This window comes from Vulpes lagopus, chromosome 13, assembly GCF_018345385.1.
Source record: "Vulpes lagopus strain Blue_001 chromosome 13, ASM1834538v1, whole genome shotgun sequence".
NCBI lineage: Eukaryota > Metazoa > Chordata > Mammalia > Carnivora > Canidae > Vulpes > Vulpes lagopus.
This window is the reverse complement of record NC_054836.1, coordinates 13,584,821-13,606,833: the sequence shown is the minus strand read 5'-3', so window position 1 is coordinate 13,606,833 and position 22,013 is coordinate 13,584,821. Positions and strand designations below refer to the sequence as shown.

The window sequence follows — 22,013 nt, the reverse complement described above, 5'->3', positions numbered from 1 at the left end:
CATTAGATGAAAGGCTGACAGAAACTTATACAAAGGAGAAATAAAGCTGTCACAACCCGAATTCACTGTTCAATGTCAGGGTTGTTAAAAGTGGGACAACCAATGTGATTCCCAATATGAGGTACACAGGACCACCTACAAAACGTTCTTATCAAAAAAGTTAAACTGACATTTAACCAGCCTCTTAGTACAGGTTTTCAACCCTGACTGCACATCAGAACATCTGGGTGGCTTTTTACACTTTCCTGAGCCCTACTTTTGACCAATTAAATTAATGTCTCTTAAGGTGAGGGTCAGTCAGGCATCCTTATTTTTCAAAAAGTATTTTTAAAAGCTCCCTGAGTGCTTCCTTTTTTTTTTTTCAAAAAAAAGATTTTATTTATTTATTCATGAGAGACACAGAAAGAGAGAGAGGCAGAAACACAGGCAGAGGGAGAAGCAGGCTCCATGCAGGAAGCCTGATGTGGGATTCGATCCCAGGACTCTAGGATCACACCGTGGGCCAAAGGCAGGCACTAAACCGCTGAGCCACCCAGAGATTCCCTTCCCTGAGTGCTTCTAATATACAACCAGAGTTGAAAAACCACTAAAACAGAGTTAAGAGGATATACTTTATAGGATATACAGCACAGAGCAGTGGTTCTCAAACTTTAATGTTAGTCAGTTTATTCCCTGAGGACTTGTTAAACAACAGATTCGGATTTAGCAGGTCTAGGAAGGGTGCCAAGAATCTGCTCCCAAATGATGCTAAAGCAGCCAGTCCTCTGTGAGTAGAGAGGATACAGACCAGTGCTGTCCAACAGAAATATAAGAAGACTGGCATATATAATTTAAAATTTTCTAGTAGCCACAGTAAAAAGAATGAATTAATTTTAATAATGTATTATTTAGCCCAATATATCTAAAACATTATCATTTCAATATGTAGTCAATATAAACAGTTTTTATGAGATATTTTAGATTATTTCATATTTTTTGATGTGAGTTTTATACTTGTAGCACATCCATATCTCAGTTCTCACTATTCACATTTCAAGTGCTCAATAGCCACATGTAGCTAATGGCTAAGGTACTGGACAGCACGGGTATAGAAAAATGAAATAAACTATAAAGAACTAATGCTGGACATTCTATAGGAAAAGTCTGCAAATAGATAATGATAGGAAAAGTAAAAATCAGAGAAACTACTCTAAAGTCTTCAGAGATATAATTATATGTCATGATGACTTTGATTCTTAATTCAAAATTACAACTTTTTGTATTTTTTTTAAGACAACTGGGGACATCTGTTATAGATGAGCAATAGATGATAAAAGGAATGTCCTTAATTTTATCAGGTGTGATTATAAGATTATCTGAGAAAATAGCTCTGAGAAAATGGCTCAGGTTGTGATCCTGGGGTCCTGGGATCAAATCTCGCATCAGGTTCTCCACAGGGAGCCTGCTTCTCCCTCTGCCTGTATCTCTGCCTCACTTTCTGTCTCTCTTGTGAATAAATAATTTTTTTTTTTATTTGCAGGCTCCATGCAGGGAGCCCAATGTGGGACTCGATTCTAGGTCTCCAGGATCACACCCCAGGCTGCAGGCGGTGCCAAACCGCTGTGCCACTGGGGCTGCCCTAAATAAAATCTTTTAAAAAAAAGAATGGAAATAGCTGAACAAAACAATGCTATTGATGTATTGATAATGATATGTATGCATGTTATTTACAATTTGTAATTTAAGGAGACTTCCTTTTTTCATGTACTCAGCGTAAAAAAAATTTACTGAATTGGGATGCCAAAGGTAAGCCTCTTTTCTACTCTGATTCACTTCTTCTCTATGAAACACTGTACTTAGTCCCAACTGTTGCTAGGCTCATTGCCCAAATATAATGACATCTGCTCTACTGAAGAATCTGCCAGAAGTTTTAATCAAAAATCGTAATTAAAGGCAATGAAATAACATCCATACCAAATCTGTACCCTTTCTTGTTGTAATATGTAATTTCCCATTACCACTCAAGAAAGTAAAATACCACATAGTTTTACCAAACTATTTGCTATCTGTTTTTTTCTCTTCTGGATGCATCTTATTGATTCCTTTCTGTTTATACGGATAGCAGAGTATGCAATATATTTTAGCATGATTTTAACTTACTATCTTTTTTTTGTGGTAAACAGTTTTATTTTTTAAAAATAATAAATTTATTTTTTACTGGTGTTCAATTTACCAACATACAGAATAACACCCAGTGCTCATCCCGTCAAGTGCCCCCCTCAATGCCCGTCACCCATTCACCCCCACCCCCCGCCCTCCTCCCCTTTCATCACCCCTAGTTCGTTTCCCAGAGTTAGGAGTCTTTATGTTCTGTCTCCCTTTCTGATATTTCCCACACATTTCTTCTCCCTTCCTTTATATTTACTTTCACTATTATTTATATTCCCCAAATGAATGAGAACATACGATGTTTGTCCTTCTCCGATTGACTTACTTCACTCAGCATAATACCCTCCAGTTCCATCCACATCGAAGCAAATGGTGGGCATTTGTCGTTTCTAATGGCTGAGTAATATTCCATTGTATACATAAACCACATCTTCTTTATCCATTCATCTTTCGGTGGACACCGAGGCTCCTTCCACAGTTTGGCTATTGTGGCCATTGCTGCTAGAAACATCAGGGTGCAGGTGTCCCGGCGTTTCATTGCATCTGAATCTTGGGGTAAATCCCCAACAGTGCAATTGCTGGGTCATAGGGCAGGTCTATTTTTAACTCTTTGAGGAACCTCCACACAGTTTTCCAGAGTGGCTGCACCAGTTCACATTCCCACCAACAGTGCAGGAGGGTGCCCATTTCTCCACATCCTCTCATTTGTGGTATCCTGCCTTGTTAATTTTCCCCATTCTCACTGGTGTGAGGTGGTATCTCGTTGTGGTTTTGATTTGTATTTCCCTGATGGTAAGTGATGCAGAGCATTTTCTCATGTGCATGTTGGCCATGTCTATGTCTTCCTCTGTGAGATTTCTCTTCATGTCTTTTGCCCATTTCATGATTGGATTGTTTGTTTCTTTGGTGTTGAGTTTAAGAAGTTCTTTACAGATCTTGGGAACTAGCCCTTTATCTGATACATCATTTGCAAATATCTTCTCCCATTCTGTAGGTTGTCTTTTAGTTTTCTTGACTGTATCCTTTGCTGTGCAAAAGCTTCTTATCTTGATGAAGTCCCAATAATTCATTTTTGCTTTTGTTTCTTTTGCCTTCGTGGATGTATCTTGCAAGAAGTTACTGTGGCTGAGTTCAAAAAGGGTGTTGCCTGTGTTCTCCTCTAGGATTTTGATGGAATCTTGTCTCACATTTAGATCTTTCATCCATTTTGAGTTTATCTTTGTGTATGGTGAAAGAGAGTGGTCTAGTTTCATTCTTCAGCATGTAGATGTCCAATTTTCCCAGCACCATTTATTGAAGAGACTGTCTTTCTCCCAATGGATAGTCTTTCCTCCTTTATCAAATATTAGTTGACCACAAAGTTCAGGGTCCACTTCTGGGTTCTCTATTCTATTCCATTGATCTATGTGTCTGTTTTTGTGCCAGTACCACACTGTCTTGATGACCACAGCTTTGTTGTAACCTGAAATCTGGCATTGTGATGCCCCCAGCTATGGTTTTCTTTTTTAATATTCCCCTGGCTATTTGGGGTCTTTTCTGATTCCACACAAATCTTAAAATAATTTGTTCTAATTCTCTGAAGAAAGTCCATGGTATTTTGACAGGGATTGCATTAAACGTGTAAATTGCCCTGGGTAACATTGACATTTTCACAATATTAATTCTGCCAATCCATGAGCATGGAATATTTTTCCATCTCTTTGTGTCTTCCTCAATTTCTTTCAGAAGTGTTCTGTAGTTTTTAGGGTATAGATCCTTTACCTCTTTGGTTAGGTTTATTCCTAGGTATCTTATGCTTTTGGGTGCAATTGTAAATGGGACTGACTCCTTAATTTCTTTTTCTTCAGTCTCATTGTTAGTGTATAGAAATGCCACTGATTTCTGGGCATTGATTTTGTATCCTGCCACGCTACCAAATTGCTGTATGAGTTCTAGCAATCTTGGGGTGGGGGCTTTTGGGTTTTCTATGTGAGTATCATGTCATCGGCGAAGAGGGAGAGTTTGACTTCTTCTTTGCCAATTTGAATGCCTTTAATGTCTTTTTGTTGTCTGATTGCTGAGGCTACGACTTCCAGTACTATATTGAATAGCAGTGGTGAGAGTGGACATCCCAGTCTTGTTCCTGATCTTAGGGGAAAGACTCCCAGCGCTTTCCCACTGAGAATGATATTTGCTGTGGGCTTTTGGTAGATGGCTTTTAAGATGTTGAGGAATGTTCCCTCTATCCCTACACTCTGAAGAGTTTTGATCAGGAATGGATGCTGTATTTTGTCAAATGCTTTCTCTGCATCTCATGAGAGGATCATATGGTTCTTGGTTTTTCTCTTGCTGATATGATGAATCACATTGATTGTTTTACGAGTATTGAACCAGCCTTGTGTCCCAGGGATAAATACTACTTGGTCATGGTGAATAATTTTCTTAATGTATTGTTGGATCCTATTGGCTAGTATCTTGTTGAGAATTTTTGCATCCATGTTCATCAGGGATATTGGTCTGTAATTCTCCTTTTTGGTGGGGTCTTTGTCTGGTTTCGGAATTAAGGTGATGCTGGCCTCACAGAACGAATTTGGAAGTACTCCGTCTCTTTCTATCTTTCCAAACAGCTTTAGTAGAATAGGTATGGTTTCTTCTTTAAACGTTTGATAGAATTCCCCTGGGAAGCCATCATGATTGGATTGTTTGTTTCTTTGGTGTTGAGTTTAAGTTCTTTATAGATCTTGGGAACTAGCCATCTGGCCCTGGACTCTTGTGTCTTGGGAGGTTTTTGATGACTGCTTCAATTTCCTCCCTGGTTATTGGCCTGTTCAGGTTTTCTATTTCTTCCTGTTCCAGTTTTGGTAGTTTGTGGCTTTCCAGGAATGTGTCCATTTCTGCTAGATTGCCTAATTTATTGGCGTACAGCTGTTCATAATATGTTTTTAAAATCGTTTGTATTTCCTTGGTGTTGGTAGTGATCTCTCCTTTCTCATTCATGATTTTATTAATTTGAGTCTTCTCTCTCTTCTTTTTAATAAGGCTGGCTAATGGTTTATCTATCTTATTAATTCTTTCAAAGAACCAACTCCTGGTTTTGTTGATCTGTTCCACAGTTCTTCTGGTCTCGATTTCATAGAGTTCTGCTCGAATCTTTATTAACTCTCTTTTTCTTCTGGGTGTAGGATCTATTTGCTGTTTTTTCTCTAGCTCCTTTAGGTGTAAGGTTAGCTTTTGTATGAGTCTTTCCAGTTTTTGAATGGATGCTTGTATTGTAATGTATTTCCCTCTCAGGACTGCTTTTGCTGCATCCCAAAGATTTTGAACGGTGGTATCTTCATTCTCATTAGTTTCCATGAATCTTTTTAATTATTCCTTAATTTCCTGGTTGACCCTTTCATCTTTAAGCAGGATGATCCTTAACCTCCACGTGTTTGAAGTCCTTCCAAACTTCTTGTTGTGATTTAGTTCTAATATCAAGGCATTATGGTCTGAGAATACGCAGGGGATGATCCCAATCTTTTGGTATCGGTTCAGACCCGATTTGTGACCCAGTATGTGGTCTATTCTGGAGAAAGTTCCATGTGCACTTGACAAGAATGTGTATTCAGTTGAGTTTGGATGTAAAGTTCTGTAGATATCTGTGAAATCCATCTGGTCCAGTGTACCATTTAAATCTCTCGTTTCTTTGGATATGTTGTGCTTAGAAGACCTATCTAGTATAGAAAGAGCTAGATTGAAGTCACCAAGTATAAGTGTATTATTATCTAAGTATGTCTTAACTTTGGTTATTAATTGATTTAAGTATTTGGGAGCTCCCACATTCGGGATTCCTCTGTGGGAATCCTCCCACAGAGGATTGTTAAGTCCTCTTGTTGGATAGATCCTTTAAGTATGATATAGTATCCCTCTTCATCTCTCACTACAGTCTTCGGGGTAAATTTTAGTTTATCTGATATAAGGATGGCTACCCATGCTTTCTTTTGAGGACCATTTGAATGGTAAATGGTTCTCCAACCTTTTATTTTCAGGCTGTAGGTGTCCTCCTGTCTAAAATGAGTCTCTTGTAGACAGCAAATAGATGGGTCCTGCTTTTTTATCCAGTCTGAAACCCTGCGCCTTTTGATGGGGTCATTAAGCCCGTTCACGTTCAGAGTACTATTGACAGATATGAGTTTAGTGTCATCATGATACCTATTCAGTCCTTGTTTTTGTGGATTGTTCCACTGAAATTCGTCTTAAAGGGGAATTTTAAGAGTCCCCCTTAAAATTTCTTGCAGAGCTGGTTTGGAGGTCACATATTCTTTCAGTTCCTGCCTGTCTTGGAAGCTCTTTATCTCTCCTTCCATTTTGAATGAGAGCCTTGCTGGATAAAGTATTCTTGGTTGCATGTTCTTCTCATTTAGGACCCTGAATATATCCTGCCAGCCCTTTCTGGCCTGCCAGGTCTCTGTGGAGAGATCTGCTGTTACCCTAATACTCCTCCCCATAAAAGTCAGGGATTTCTTGTCTCTTGCTGCTTTAAGGATCTTCTCTTTATCTTTGGAATTTACAAGCTTAACTATTAAATGTTGAGGTGTTGAACAGTTTTTATTGATTTTTGGGGGGGATCTATTTCCTGGATCTAAATGCCTGTTTCCCTTCCCAGATTAGGAAAGTTTTCAGCTATGATTTGTTCAAATACATATTCTGGCCCTCTGTCCCTTTTGGCGCCCTCAGGAACCCCAATTAAACGTAGGTTTTTCTTCCTCAGGCTGTCGTTTATTTCCCTTAATCTATCCTCACGGTCTTTTAATGGTTTGTCTCTTTTTTCCTCAGTTTCCCTCTTTGCCATCAACTTGTCTTCTATGTCACTCACTCGTTCTTCCACCTCGTTAACCCTCATCGTTAGGACTTCTAGTTTGGATTGCATCTCATTCAATTATTTTTAATTTCTGCCTGATTAGATCTAAATTCTGCAGTAATGAAGTCTCTTGAGTCCTTTATGCTTTTTTCTAGAGCCACCAGTAGCTGTATAATAGTGCTTCTGAATTGGCTTTCTGACATTGACTTGTAATCCAGATTTTGTAACTCTGTGGGAGAGAGGACTGTTTTTGATTCTTTCTTTTGAGGTGAGGTTTTCCTTCTAGTCATTTCGCTCAGTGCAGAGTGGCCAAAAACAAGTTGTATTGGGAAAAGGAGAAAAAGAGAGGAAAGAAAGAAGGAAAGAAAAGAGAAAAAGAAAAAAAAAAGGAAGAAAAAAGAAAAAAAGAAGAAAAAGAGAAAGAAAGGAAAAAAAGGGTGGGGGAAGCAAACAAATCAAAAAGCAAAAAAACAAAACAAAACAATCAAAACCCAAAAAACCCACGGACGAGTATCTTCTGATTCTGTATACTTTAAGTCCCTTGACTTCCCTTGGAACTTGTCCGTCTAGCTGGTCTTCTGGGGGAGGGGCCTGCTGTGCTGATTTTCAGGTGTTAGCACTTGAGGGAGCTGCTTTGCCCCCTGCCTGGTGCAGGGCTCAGTGGGGGTTGTTTACCCCGTGAGGCCCCAGGAGGAACAACCGCAGTGGCGCGGCCAGCTCTGGAGCCCTGGAGTCAGCTCCCGCAGTAACTCCAGAGCTCTCTGTCTGCAGGGCCTGGAGGCTCCGGGGCAGGGCCGCTGATCTGCTCAGCTCGGGGCAGGAGCGTCCTTGCTTTCCTGAGCCCTCCTGGCCTCTGCCTGTCCGGGGGAGGCTGGATCCTGGGCTGTGTCCCGGCGCCCAGTGCTCCCGGGCCTGCGCTGTTGGATTCGCGCTCCCGCCCCGCAGCCCCCTCCGCGGAGCCACCGTCCGAGCCCCTCCGAGCTGCTCTGGGTCCCTCCGTGCGCGCTGCGGCCCTCAGGGAGCTCAGGGCACTCTCCCCGGGGCACAGGTGCCTGTTAGTGTCCCAGGGAGCCCGAGGGCATCCCCGCCCTCCTAGGGTCCTGCTCTAACTCCCTGCGGGTGCCTTTCCGCCCGGGAAGATTGGTGAAGCTCTTACTTCTCCGGGATGGGGCTCTCCTGTCCTGGGGACACTCGCCCCGGCCTTAGCCCGGCTCCTCGCGGGGCCCCTCCCCCTTGGAGGCCTTTTGTTTCTTTATTTCTTTTTCCCCCCGTCTTCCTACCTTGATAGAAGCGCGAACTCTTCTCACTGTAGTGTTCCAGCTGTTCTCTCTTTAACTCTCCGGCCGAATTTGTAGATTTTCAGGATGATTTGAAGGTTATCTAGGTAATTTGGTGGGGACAGGTGATTTGGGGATCCTACTCTTCCGCCTTCTTGCCCCTCCCCCCTTAATTTACTATCTTAATAACAATTGCTACCTGCCAAAAATATATATAATCAACAATCATCATAATTTGTCCATTATTAACTGGGCCACAATGACATCATTGCACTCTCTTGTTACGATCTGTACAACTCACCCTAAAATTTGTGAAGCAAAATGCCACAGCATCACTGACTTACAGTCTGCAGGCTGACAGATCACTCTGTCACTGTTCACCGTGAACTACACAACCTGGCTGTTGAACTAAATGATGGCCTACTTTTAACAATACATGACTTTTTACTTCTGTTAGCTAGACTCTTCAGTTCCTTTACAGGAGAGTCTTACAGGACATCTTACTATTCCTATAGGCTTTCACACCATAAATAGAAAAACTGCATCAGCTAACATGCAAAAACTCCTTTTTATAAATTTTACTGGTATTAATCATGACAAAGGTATTTAGGTTTTACATATTGTTCTTAGGCTCTCTCATCCTAAGGTTTGCAATTAGTGTTTTACAAAGAACTATTTGTACAAGATGGTAAGGACAAAGCTTTCCTCCCATGTACGGTATTCTTCAGTTAACAAGGTGACCAATAATGTCAATCTATCCTCTTCATTAACTTATGAGCTCCTTGTAAAAAGAGTATGTCTTATTCTCTGTGTTCTGGGTACTCTGAAGCACAGAATAATACATTTAAATAAATGTTTACTGAATAAAACTAAACTCAAAAATGAAAGGTTTCCCCCACCAAATAGCATAAATAATAAGACAGTAAGTTTTTTTATAAGGCCATAAACAATATCTTTCATAATCTCATGAGAGACTTTCCAAAGAATGATTCAAAGTCCAAACTCATTTGTTTGACCTGTAGCATTTAGGCATAATAAAGTAAAACATTTAAAATTTACCATTTATCCAAGTGTATCTATTAAGGAGATTTTAAGGTTTTTATACCTTAAATACCTTTTATACCTTTTATAGACCAAAACAGAGGAATAATCTTTGAATGTTTCTTTGTTCTAACTGTATTATACATGATGGCATTTAATACTCATAATAATCCATAAGGAAGTATTATCTCCAGTTTACAGATAAGGAGATACAGGCTCCAAGACATTAATTAAGATTGAGCTCATAATAAGCAAATATAAAGCCAGTATCTGAACATAGTCCATATTTGCAAGAAAGCTTTAGAATGCTCCTCTGGTATACCACGCTCACCTATACTCTATTGCCGAAACTATAGGATGTCCACATTTTATGAGTATTCAAAGACAAATTAAAGCATCCTTTAACAGTTACTCAAAAATACATCTAAGGACTGAGAAATACATAAAAAGAATAAGGTAAGGGGCAAAGGATTTAAATCAACCAAGAAAAGATAATTAACATAATGTGAAAGCAAATATTACATGCTTCATAATCCATTTAATACTCCTTTCCTCACTTTTTCCTTTATGCCTAATAAAAATTAATCTTCTCAGGGCCCTACTACAATCTCAGGATTAAAAAAGAGAATTCCAGTGTCCAGCACTTCTTGCAGGCCTTTCTAACTGCTGATAAAAAAAATCTCAGCAAGGAAATAAGGAAAAAAATGTTCACTTTCCTTATAGTCACAAAAGTGCCCAGAGTATTCTGTACCTTACAGATGATCCAGTTAATGTAGTTGAGAACTTGAAGATTCTCAAAGGAATATATCTTACTCTTCTTCAGTATCCTTGTGTGTGTGTGAGTTTTTTTTGTTGTTGTTTTTTTTTTTTACAAAGGCATCTTGTAAGACACCAACTAACCTGGCTAAGAGTGTAGCCATGTTATATGAAAGTAAATCTTTGACCCTAAACTCAAGAAAATAGCCTAATTCTGATGGGTGGCCTTCAGTATTTATTTTTTGCTCTGGTAATATTTAGTTAAAACCTCCTTAGCGGCACTAAGAAAACTCTATCAATGACACTCTTCTATCGTAAAAGTATTCTAAAACTGTAACTCAGATTCTAAAACTAAAAAGTTTGAGTCTTTTCCTTTAAATTATTAGAAGTATAATAAATGTGATACATTTTAGTTTTCAAATGAAAATATCTCTTTGATAAAATAAAAACTGATTTTACAATTATTTTTTAAGTTAAAAACACTGAAACAAACTATCAGTATCAACAGCAAAAGAAAAATTTAATTATCTTCTTACTGTTTTAATAATAAATAAGTAACTAGAAATCTCTATTGTTTGGCTCTTGATATTTTTCTCCCTGCTTACAGAACCAGAGTTTTGGAAGGTATTAATCTACTCAATGAGTGATACTCCATAGGACACTCTCAGTAAAATATTAGGAAAAAATAAGAAACAGTAGGTGTACATAATTATTTTCATCAAGATACAAATTCCTAGAAAATATTGAAGTTTTATGTTTATTAATAAAAGCTTTTTTTACTTAAAGAAGTCATTTTCATGTTTACTAGGTCTCAAAGGATCTCCTTGGAAATTACTTGTTAATCACAAAAGGAACCACAATAACTATACAGAGAAAAAAACACCTTAACCAAATGATTAAAATTAAATCTCTGTAATAAAAGGCCCACAGACTCCACAGACCTCTGGATATGATATCCACAACACTTATGCACACACCACTTATATTTCAAACACAAATGGATAAACTCATTCTAATCACAAGGAAAAGCAAACCAATTCGAACTGAGGGACATTCTATAAAATTACCAGCTTGCATTCTACGGAAATACCAATCTCATACAAGACAAAGAGTGAGAAACTGTTCTAAATTAAAGGTAAGTAAAGAAACAAACCACCAAATGCAAAACATGATTCTGGACTGGATCCTGTACCAGAAAAACAAAAGCTGTAATAGGAGACATTACTGGACAATTAATGAAATTGAAATGAGTATGGATAAGATGAAATTATTACCCTGATTTAAATTTCTTACACTGATAGATGATCTATGATTATATAAGAGATTATGTTTGTCTTGAGGAAAGACACAAATGAAGTATTATGGGGTAAAGAGTTGTGATGTATGCAAGACGGAGAGAATTATGACCAAATGTGGCGAAGTGTTGAGAATTGGCAAAACTAAGAAACAGCCTGTAGAAATTCTTTGCACTATCCTTCCAACTTCTCTAAAATTCTGAAATTATTTCAAAATAAAAACTTTTAAAATTATCCTTTAAGATTAAATAAATATTAATGTGGGAAATTTTCACCATAAACAATTAATTGATAAAATCAAGTTTCACAAAATGGTATGATTAATACAAGGGCTTTAAATAGTGACAAATTATGGAGCTTATACCACAGCGTAGATCAGTACATACCTTTCTTCAGTAAAAAACAAAACAAAACAAAAACAAACAAACAAAACCCAAATCTGCTATGGAAAAAAGCTATACTGAATGGTGCTAAGTGATATTCTGGCACACATGGTAACAAATATTGCATCATCATTGTACTTTGAGTGATACTGGTCTTATATACCATCTTTTGTTTTTTTTGTTGTTTTTTTTTATATACCATCTTTTGAATCAATCAATCAATCATTCAGTCAATAACTAAATACTTTTTAAATTATGTATATGCATTTGAAAGAATATACATCAAGTTATAGAAATTAACTGGGTAGTACACAACTGAAGATAATTTTTATTTTCTTTCTATATTTTGTAAAATATCTGTAATGAGAATGTATTACTTTTATAATGAGAAAAGGAAAAGTAAACTTTTAAAAAAGAATAAGTGAAAAAGAACTTAATAGCAAGAAACCAGACTTCTTGGAATTTGAATCCTATGTCAAAACATGACATGTTCTTATGTCTACATACTGCCAAGATTTTCCTAAAAGGATCTCACTTACAGCTGATCTTGAAGCTCCACAATTATATATTCTAATTGTTCCTTTTCCAATTTATGGGCCAGATCAGAATCTTCGATTCTCTGAAGTAGTATCTTATTCTGGGAGACAGATTCAGACAGCTGGTTCTCTCGAAGTCGTAAGAGTTCTTCAAGATAACCCTGAAAATACAGTATCAACAAGATAAAGCAACTGCAAAATTCTAATGTATATTTTGAAGATAAATACTGAGTAGGTTAAATGCTATTCTTTCCATATCATAATGAAATAATCTCAAAGTATTACTTATGAAATAGTAAAAAGATCATCATTTTAAATGAATATAAAAATTTAATGTATATCTCCCATCCTTAAAGCCATTCCCTGAAGTTCAGTAAGATATGTTTACTGGAGGTGGGTAAACTGGAAGTTTGCACCTTTTGAACCCCTTTACCCATTTTACTCATCTCCACCATGTTATATATTCCTGGTGAACAGTTTCTTTTTTTATTCAAAGGCAATGTATTTCTTTAGTTTTAATAATGCTTTTGCTTTAAGGTCTATGTTGAATGGTATTAATATAGAATTCTTTTGTTTCATATTTGACTGCTTTATCTTTATCCTCCTAATAAATGCTAAAATCCCAAACATGTAACTGAAACCACATACAGAAGAACAAATGACTTATTTTTAATTTAATTGAAAAGTTTTTAGAGGGCGAGAGGGACAGAGAGAGAGAGAGACGGGGAGAGAGAGAATCTTAAGCAGGCTCATGCTCAACATGGAGCCCAACGTGGAGCTCAATTCCACAACCATGAGATCATGCACTCAAGCTGAAATCAAGAGTCAGATGCTTCACTGAGCCAACCAGGTGCCCCTAAATGGCTAATTTTTATATTAATACATAAAATTAGAAGAAGATGAACAAACAAAAGCCTCTTTTAAGACTTTGCCTGATTTTTCATCAAGACAAGGACAATTCAAGAACAGAAAGGAAACAAACAGTGGGTCAGCACTTACATTCAGCTAAGAGATCTTTTGGCAGTGACAGTCCAAAGACAGTAACAAGAATCAAATGAAATGAATTTTGGCAACTGATAAATACCTTCTGTTCCAGGGTTAGCTGATACTTTTGTTTAACTCTCTTACACTTGTTGAACCAACTATTCTCATCCATGATGAAAGGAGGCCCGACATTTTCTGGAGTGCTGCTTTCACTACCACTGCTTCCCAAAGTCCTCAGCTCTTCCTCATCACTGCTGATACTGTCAGAACTGGGAAGATTAAACATTTAAAAATAAAGTTAGTATGTTTTACTCCATTAAGAAATACTTCTCTATTTATTAAGCTACTGGTGAGCAAACTCCAAAATATTTAGCACTCCATATACAATTATAATAATATTATGAAGACTTTAGCTTCCTGAAAAAAATGACAATCTAGTATAGACTGCCAACTCCCTCTCACACAGTCAAGCCTTGAGATGTTACAGAAGTTCAAATGAGGCTTACAGACATAAGGAATTAACACAAGAACTGTGAGAATGTTCTGAGGAGAGAGAAAAGAGAGAGAAGAGAAGAGAACCAGAAAACCTAGATGTTTTGGAAAGAAATTTCTGAGCTTTTTCTGTCTCAGGTAGAATCACTGCCTGTCCAGTATCCACTTCAGTGCAGACAAACAGCACTACCAGCCTAATGTCAGTGAGATATAATAGGTTAGTGTCTGAGGTCAGCTCAGCTTTAGCAAAGAGAAGACAAATAAGAGGTTCAGAAAAACTAGTCACTTCTGGGGAAAGAAGAAGAAGCAGAGGTAGAAGACAGGAAGCACTGCTTACAATCCATATCTAAAATTCCTAATGCTATCCATACAGGAGGACAAAATAAGGTTAAGAGAAAAAAATAAGAAGAATAAATTAAATGAAGAAGTGCAGTAAAATGGATGTCTGGTCTAGAAGAGGAAGTGTTATATTTAAAGAGAAACAGAGAAAAATACATTTTAAAATATAAGCAAGATATTGACATAAGCAAAAACAATACAAATATTCTGTAAAATCTTCAAAGTATTAAATAAAATCTCTATCAAATGAAGAAGCAAAATATGAAAATATAGTATATTCAAAACAAAAAATAAGATGGCAGAATAATCCCTAATACAAAATAAGTTACAAAAATCTTAAATGGGTTAAACTCAACAGTAAAAGCCTAATTTTTAAGTTTAATTAAGACAAATAAGGACTGGAATGCCTGGGTGGCTCAATCAGGTAAGTGTCCAACTTATGATTTTCGCTCAGGTCATGATCTCATGTGTCATGGGATCAGCCCCTATTGGGCTCTGTGCTCAGCGTGGAGTCTGCTTGAGATTCTCCCTCTCCCTCTTCTCTCTGCCCATCTCCCTGCTCACATGCAATTGCTCTCTAAAATAAATAAATAAACCTTAAAAAAGACAAATAAGGATCAACAACAAGTTGCCTACAAAATACATATGAATACAGAACAATTAAAGAGATGGAAAGCACACCAAGAAAATATGACTCAAAACAAATCCAGGTCAGAAATCATAATTTCGTAGGTTTACACAGATATAATGGTAGAAAATATCATAAGGATCAAAGAAAGATATATATTTCATTTTCTGTGATCTGTGTTTGCACTTGTTGGGCTCAAGAATCTAGGAACCAAGTATGTTACAAATATGAATCAGAGACCTCTCCATAAGGAAAGACGCTATCTCCAAGGAGATGCTCTCAGTTAATGATCTAGAAAACAAATCAATAAACAAACACAAACCAAAGGAAATTTGCCTGTCATAAAAACCTGTCATGGTTTTTAGTGATCTAGAAAAAATAAAGCAGTGGCTGATGATAAACAGCTCTGAAAAAACAGACAAACAGAACTTCTAAAAAAAATTCTATTTGACATTAAAAATTAAATGGATGTACTAATAATCAGATACAACCGAAGAGGGAATTAATAAAAGATATGAAGAAATTATAATTATTTATTAAAGATTTTCAAGATACTTAGAAAAAATAACTGCTATGCTAGAATAGCATATCCAGCAAAATTATCTTCCCAGAAATAGGGCAGTATAAGCGTACATATTCAGAAAAATAAAACCTGAGTGCTGTACCAATAAATTCTCCTAAAAGAACTTCTAATGATCATATTCCAAGAAAAAGAAAATGATCCAAGAAGAAGCAGTGAGCAAAGAAAATTTGAAGCTTATAAGTAAACCTTAATATACATTGAGAGCATGAAACACTAACAATGATGCCTCCTTTGTGGAATTTTAAATACATCAATGAGAGACCTACAATTCTGGATAACATTAGCATATGTCAAGAACGATATGACTAGAGTTAAAATTATACAAAGTCCTCATTTATATGAATAGGTAGTAAAGATACTAACTTTAACTTTTAAAAATGCATATTAAAATCAATGGAGTGATAAAATAAAATTAAAAAAAAAAAAAAAAAAGGGATCCCTGGGTGGCGCAGCGGTTTGGCGCCTGCCTTTGGCCCAGGGCGCGATCCTGGAGACTCGGGATCGAATCCCACGTCAGGCTCCCGGTGCATGGAGCCTGCTTCTCCCTCTGCCTATGTCTCTGCCTCTCTCTCTCTCTCACTGTGTGCCTATCATAAATAAATAAAATTAAATTAAAAAAAAATCAATGGAGTACCAAAACAAGAAGAGAAGTATAGTATGTAACTCATACACTAGTAGAGAAATAAAATGGGAGGAGAGGAAAAAATCAATACAGAAAGAAAAGAAAGAGAAAAGGAGAAATAGAGAAAGGGTAGAAAAAGAAATGCCAAAAATGTAGAATAGAAAGCAAAGAGACAGAGACACCTAGTGGCTTGGTCAATTAAGCATCTGACTCCTGATGCAGGCTCAGGTCATGATCTCAGGGTCATGGGATCAAGCCATGCATTGGGTTCCAAGCTCAGCAGGGAGTCTGTTTGAAATTCTCTCTCTCCTTATTCCTCTGTCCCCAATCCTGCTCTCTCTCTCTCAAATAAATAAATAAATCTTAAAAAAAAAGAAAGGCAAAGAGTACAACAGTAGATATCAATCCAAATGTATCAGTAAATGTCCTAATCACCTCAGTTTTTTTTTTAAGATTTTACTTATTTATTCATGAGACACACACACAGAGAGGCAGAGACATAGGCAGAAAGGGAAGCAGGCTCCTTGTGGGGTGCTCGTTGTGGGACTTGATCCGAGGACCCCCGTGATCATGACCTGAGCCAAAGGCAGATGCTCAACCACTGAGCCACCCAGATGCCCTCACTTCAGTTTAATGAGGACTGAGTGTTACATGCAACTGATGAATTACTAAATTCTACCCTTGAAACTAATAATATGCTATACGTTAACTAAATTGAATTTAAATTAAAAAAAAGAAGACAAAGTCTTTTAGACTAGATTTTTAAATTCCAGTTAAGTATATATTGATGAGCATTGACTAATATACGGAGCCGCTGAATCACTATATTGTACACTTGAAACTAACATAAAATGGTATGTTAACTACACTGGAAATACAAAATTCCAGTTAAGTACTATTTTTAAAAGATATACCTAAAAAAAGGACACGTTGAAAAGCATTCTATTTCATAAATTCCTGCTATACATTTTTTCATATATTAATATATCTGAAATCAGGATACAACTTAAAGTTGATGACATCTTACCTGCTGCCAAACCATTTTCTCATATATTAATGTCTCTGAACTGATATACAACAGAAGGCATGTCAGGTTAGATTAAATATGGTTAAAAAAAGATTAAAATATACTATAAAATGTTAATCTAAAGAAAATTTGTGGGACTCTATAATAGACAAAATGGACTTTAAGGGACAAAAAATTACTACATATTTATGGCTACTACATATTGACAAAAATTCATTATTTCAGGAAAATCTAAGAATTCAAAACTTAGATGTATCTTTTTTAAATTAGATTCAAAAACCAAAAAGCAAAAATGTAAACTACCACCTGAAAAAAACTGAAAAATCAGATACGGCAATGAAAGAAGTAATCAACTCAATTAAAGAGATGAAGCATAAGAAATCATAATAAAGGATACAGAGTAGCAGAACAGTCATAACAAGCACAGTCTAATGAATATAGTACCCAATCATTAAAATACTAATTCTAGGCCAAATTCAAGAAACTATTATTATATAGCCCTACAAATTTCAAGAAACTATCATTATATAGCCAATCACAACTGTAAAAAGCCCTGAAAATATGTGAAAATTAAGAATTACATTTCAAATATTCTTTGGTCAAAAAATTATAATGGAAATTTTACTTAAAACAACTAAAATAAAAAACAATTTATCAAACTTCTATAAGTTTATAAAGCCAAAGTAAAGTAGTACTTGAAGGGATATTTGTAGCCTTACATACTTATAAGAAAAGAAGTAAATTTAAGTACTGAGAAAGAAAAGATCATAAAAATTCTCCATAAACTGGGTGTAACAGATATATCTCAACATAATAAAGGCCATATCTGGCCAACCCACAGCTAAAATACTCAATGGTAAAAAGCTGGAAACCTTACCTCTAAGATCAGAAGACAAGGATACCCAATGTCACTACCATTATTCAATCTAGAATTAGGAATCCTAACCAGAGCAATTAGTCAAGAAAAATAAATAAACAGACATTTTAATTGGAAAGGAAGAAGTAAAACTGACAGTTTGAAGATGACAAGATATTATATATAGAAATCCTTAAAGACACCATCAATAAACTGTTAGAATAAACAAGCTTAGTCAAGATGCAGAATATAAAATCAATATACAAAATAAGCTGTGTTTCTACACACTAATGACAAACTATCAAAAAAATTAAGAAAACAATCCTATTTATAATTACATCAAAAAGAATAAAATACCTTAGAATAGATGTAAGAAAGTGAAAGCCCTCTACACTGAAAACTGTAAGACACCGATGAAAGAAACTAAGGCACAAATAAGCTTCAAGACATTCTCTGCTCATGAATTAGAAAAATTAAATTTGTTAAAATGATCACGCTACCTAAAGCAACCTACAATTCAATGCAATACCTATCAAAATTCACTGGCATTTTTCAGAGAACTAGAACGATCTTAAAATCTGCATAGAACAGCATACACCAAACAGCCAAAGTAATCCTGAGAAGGAATAGAGCTGGAGGCATTGCACTTACTGATTTCAAAATACATTACAAATCAACAGTAACCAAAACAGAATGGCATTGGCATAAATGCAGACCTACAAATGCTAGTGTCGATGTGGAGAAAAGGGAGCCCTTGTGCACAGTTGGTGGGATTGTAAATTTGATACAGCTACTATGGAAAACAGTATGGAATTTCCTCCAAAAACTAAAAATAGAACTACTATATTATCCAGAAATTCCACTTCTGGGAATATATCCAAAGAAAACAAAACACTAACTTGAAAAGATATCTACACCCTACATTCACAGCAGCATCATGTACCATAACTGAGACATGGAAACAACTTAAGAGTCCATTAGTAGATGAATGGATAGAGGAGATGTGGTACATGCATACAACAGAATATGAAAAATTCTGTCATTTGCAACAACAGGGATGGACCTTGAAGGTATTATGCTAGGTGAATAAAGCAGAGAAAGAGAAATACTATATGATTCCATTCATATAGTAGAATCTAAACACAAACACATGCACACACACATACACACCCCACACACAAACTAGCAGAAAAAGAGATCAGGCTTGGGGTTACTAGAGGCAGAGGGAAGAGAGAGGAGGAATTGGAGAAAAGGAAGGGGAACTAGAATAAGGTGGTCAAAAGGTTCAAACTTCCAGTCATAAGATAAATAAGTACTAGGGATGTAATATACAACATGATGACTGGAGCTAACACTGCTGTAGGAGTATGGGAAGGTTTTTAAGAGCATAAATCCTAAGGGTTTTCATCACAAGGATAATTTTTTTCCCTTTTTTTAATTGTATCTTTATGAGAAGACAGATGTTAGTTGAACCTTTGTGGTAATCATTTCACAATATATATGAATTAAACTTTTATTCTGTAGTCCTTAAATTTATACAGTGATATTTATCAATTATTTTTCATGGGTGTCTGGGTGGCTCAGTTGGTTAAGCATCTGCCTTTGGCTCAGGTAATGATCCCGGAGTCCCTGTTTAGCAGGAGAGTCTGCTTCTCCTTCTGCTCCTTCCCTCCACTCGTGCTCTCTGTCTCTCAAATAAATAAAATCTTTTAAAAAATTGAAAAAAAAAAACCTATAAAATTGACAAACTTTGGCAAGAACGATTTTAAAAATTAAGCAAAAAAATGGTTATGAACACATAAGGCAAAAGATAACTAGAAATGAAAAGAGATAGAGATTAAAAGAAATCTCTGAACATGACAAATTTAAATTCTAATAAAATATAATCTACCAAACCTGAATCAATAGAAAATCAGAATGATTATATGACTACCAATGAAATTAAATTAGTAATATTTTAAAACTTCAAAGAATAGAAAAAGAAGACTGATAATAAGGAAGTTCCTTGCAAGGACAAGAAAGAAAATAAATACCTGCCTACAATGACTCCAAGGAACTATATAAACACTTCATATACATTATCTCATTAATCCTCATGAAAAATCCATGACATATCACTCTACTATTTAATAGATTCATCCAACAAAGGAAGATAATAAGAATGAGATAAGTAGTTTGCTCAAGGTCACCCTAGTAGAGGAACTAGTATTACATTAAAAAGCTTTTAAACAATATTACACTGCCTTTCAACATTTCAACGGCCAATAATACTACAGCTTTCCAAAAAAGCTGAATGGGTGTTAGACAAATAATATGGCTAATAAGGTAAACTGATGCCAGGTCACGAATGGTATATATGATTTGCTAAGACTTATTTCTATCCTATGCACAAGAAAAGTTGATACTGATAAAAGTCTCTTATTCTAAAAGACAGAAATTCTGCAAATATTTTTGGTGGAAAAATGATAAGAGTTTCAGAAATATTCATATATTTTAAAGAACAAAATATTTTACAATTTTTTACTGAGGCAATGAAAGAAATATCAGTGATATAAAAGGAAAAATAGTTTTCTTTTATAAAAAAATCTTATTTACTTATTTATTTATTTATGAGAGACACGTAGAGAAAGGCAGAGACATAGGCAGAGGGAGAAGCAGTCTCCCTGTGGGGAACCTGATACAGGACTTGATCCTAGGACCCCGGGATCACAACCTGAGCTGAAGGTAGCACTCCACCAGTGAACCATCCAAGTGTCCCTTTTTATCAAATCTTTATAATGCTTTACTATTTGTAATTGTTAAAAAGAGAATAAGAATTATAATCACCTTCATTATTCCTTTACTTCTAATAATTAAGCATTTATTTTTTAAAAAGAAAAAATAATGGACCTTAATTTAATTTAAGGAGGTAATAGTGATGGTACCAAAGGATTTACTGATGGATCCTATGTGGATTATGGCAGAGAAAATTCAATCATGATATCAAATTTTTGAGCATAAGCAGCCAGAATGACAGAACTACCATCCTTGGAAAGGGAAATGTTAAAAGGAAGAAAAGCTGGGAGCTGAGAAATTGGGAGTTCAGTTTTGTACATGCTCATTCGAGATGCTTTACCACACATCCAAGTGGAGGTGGCAAGCTGGCAGCTAGCTATGTTAGTCTAGAGTTTAGGGCAGTGTTCCAGGTAGAAATACACATTTGGGAAAGAGTAGCATAGATATAGTATTTAGATCCATGAAACTGGAGCAAAGTACTTAGCGAATACACAGAGCAAAGATGATTTGGGAATGATCTCTGCAGCAGTCTAACATTTAGAGGATGGGGAAATAAGGAGAAACGGGGAAGAAGAGTAAGGAGGAGCGAAAAGGAGAAGTGATCTCTTCAAAGCACTCACATGTATCAAACTGCTTGAAAGTCAAACATTGAGACAGATAAGGAAACAATTAACTACTAGATTTGGCAATGAGACATTATTGCTGACTTTGACAAGAGCACTTTCAGGGGTAAGTATTAAAGCTCAATTGGAATAGCACAAGGGAGAATGGAGGCAATAAATAAACTGGAGGCACAGTTTTGTAATAGAGGAGAGGTGGCTGAAAAGTAGCTCAAAATGACTATGGGGAAAGTTTCTCTGTTTTGTTTTTAACACAGGAAAAATAACACACCTGTATGCTGTGATGTGTGGGAAGATCTAGAAAAGAAGGAAAATTAGCGGAAGAGGACAGAGTTTGGGTGAAGACCTTAACATAAGAGGGAGGATGGGATGTAGTGCACAGGTCATAGGACTGGTTTTCCATAGCAAAATGATGATCTCTGTAAGAGCCAGGGAAAGGCAGAATATATAGGGTAGAATGTCTAGGGAGGGCAGTTTAACAGCAGATGGGACTTAACAGTCTTCTTTGTATTAGCGATTTTGTTTGTAGAAATGTGCCTCTTTAAGGAAATAATCATGTTGAAGTACAAAGACTTAGCTATAAGAATGCTATGACAACATTATATTTAAAATAAAAAAAGTGAAGGTGTCTTAAGAGAGCAATAATAATTAGCTACTGGACGTTAGAGGCCTAAAATCCATTCAAACAAAAAGGTTTAAAGATGTTTAAAGTTACATTAAGATGTAACTCAGAAAAACTGAGTATTCTCACCGGCACACAACCTAAAACTAAAAACCAGTTTTAAACATAAAATACATTTTAGGAGGATCCCTGGGTGGTGCAGCGGTTTAG

The 22,013-nt window shown here is 36.1% G+C and overlaps 1 protein-coding gene across 6 annotated transcripts in view; it reads right to left on the bottom strand.

Annotated features, from left to right (window-relative positions):
* Nucleotides 1-22,013, bottom strand: part of RUNDC3B (RUN domain containing 3B) — a 297,797-nt gene that overhangs the window by 35,850 nt on the left and 239,934 nt on the right. For all 6 annotated transcript variants that reach the window (XM_041728228.1, XM_041728231.1, XM_041728232.1 and 3 more), the window contains 2 exons: nt 13,340-13,508; nt 12,259-12,416 (listed from right to left, as the gene is read on the bottom strand). In XM_041728228.1, the coding sequence (XP_041584162.1) occupies nt 12,259-12,416; nt 13,340-13,508 (327 nt within the window). The remainder of the gene's footprint in view (nt 1-12,258; nt 12,417-13,339; nt 13,509-22,013) is intronic.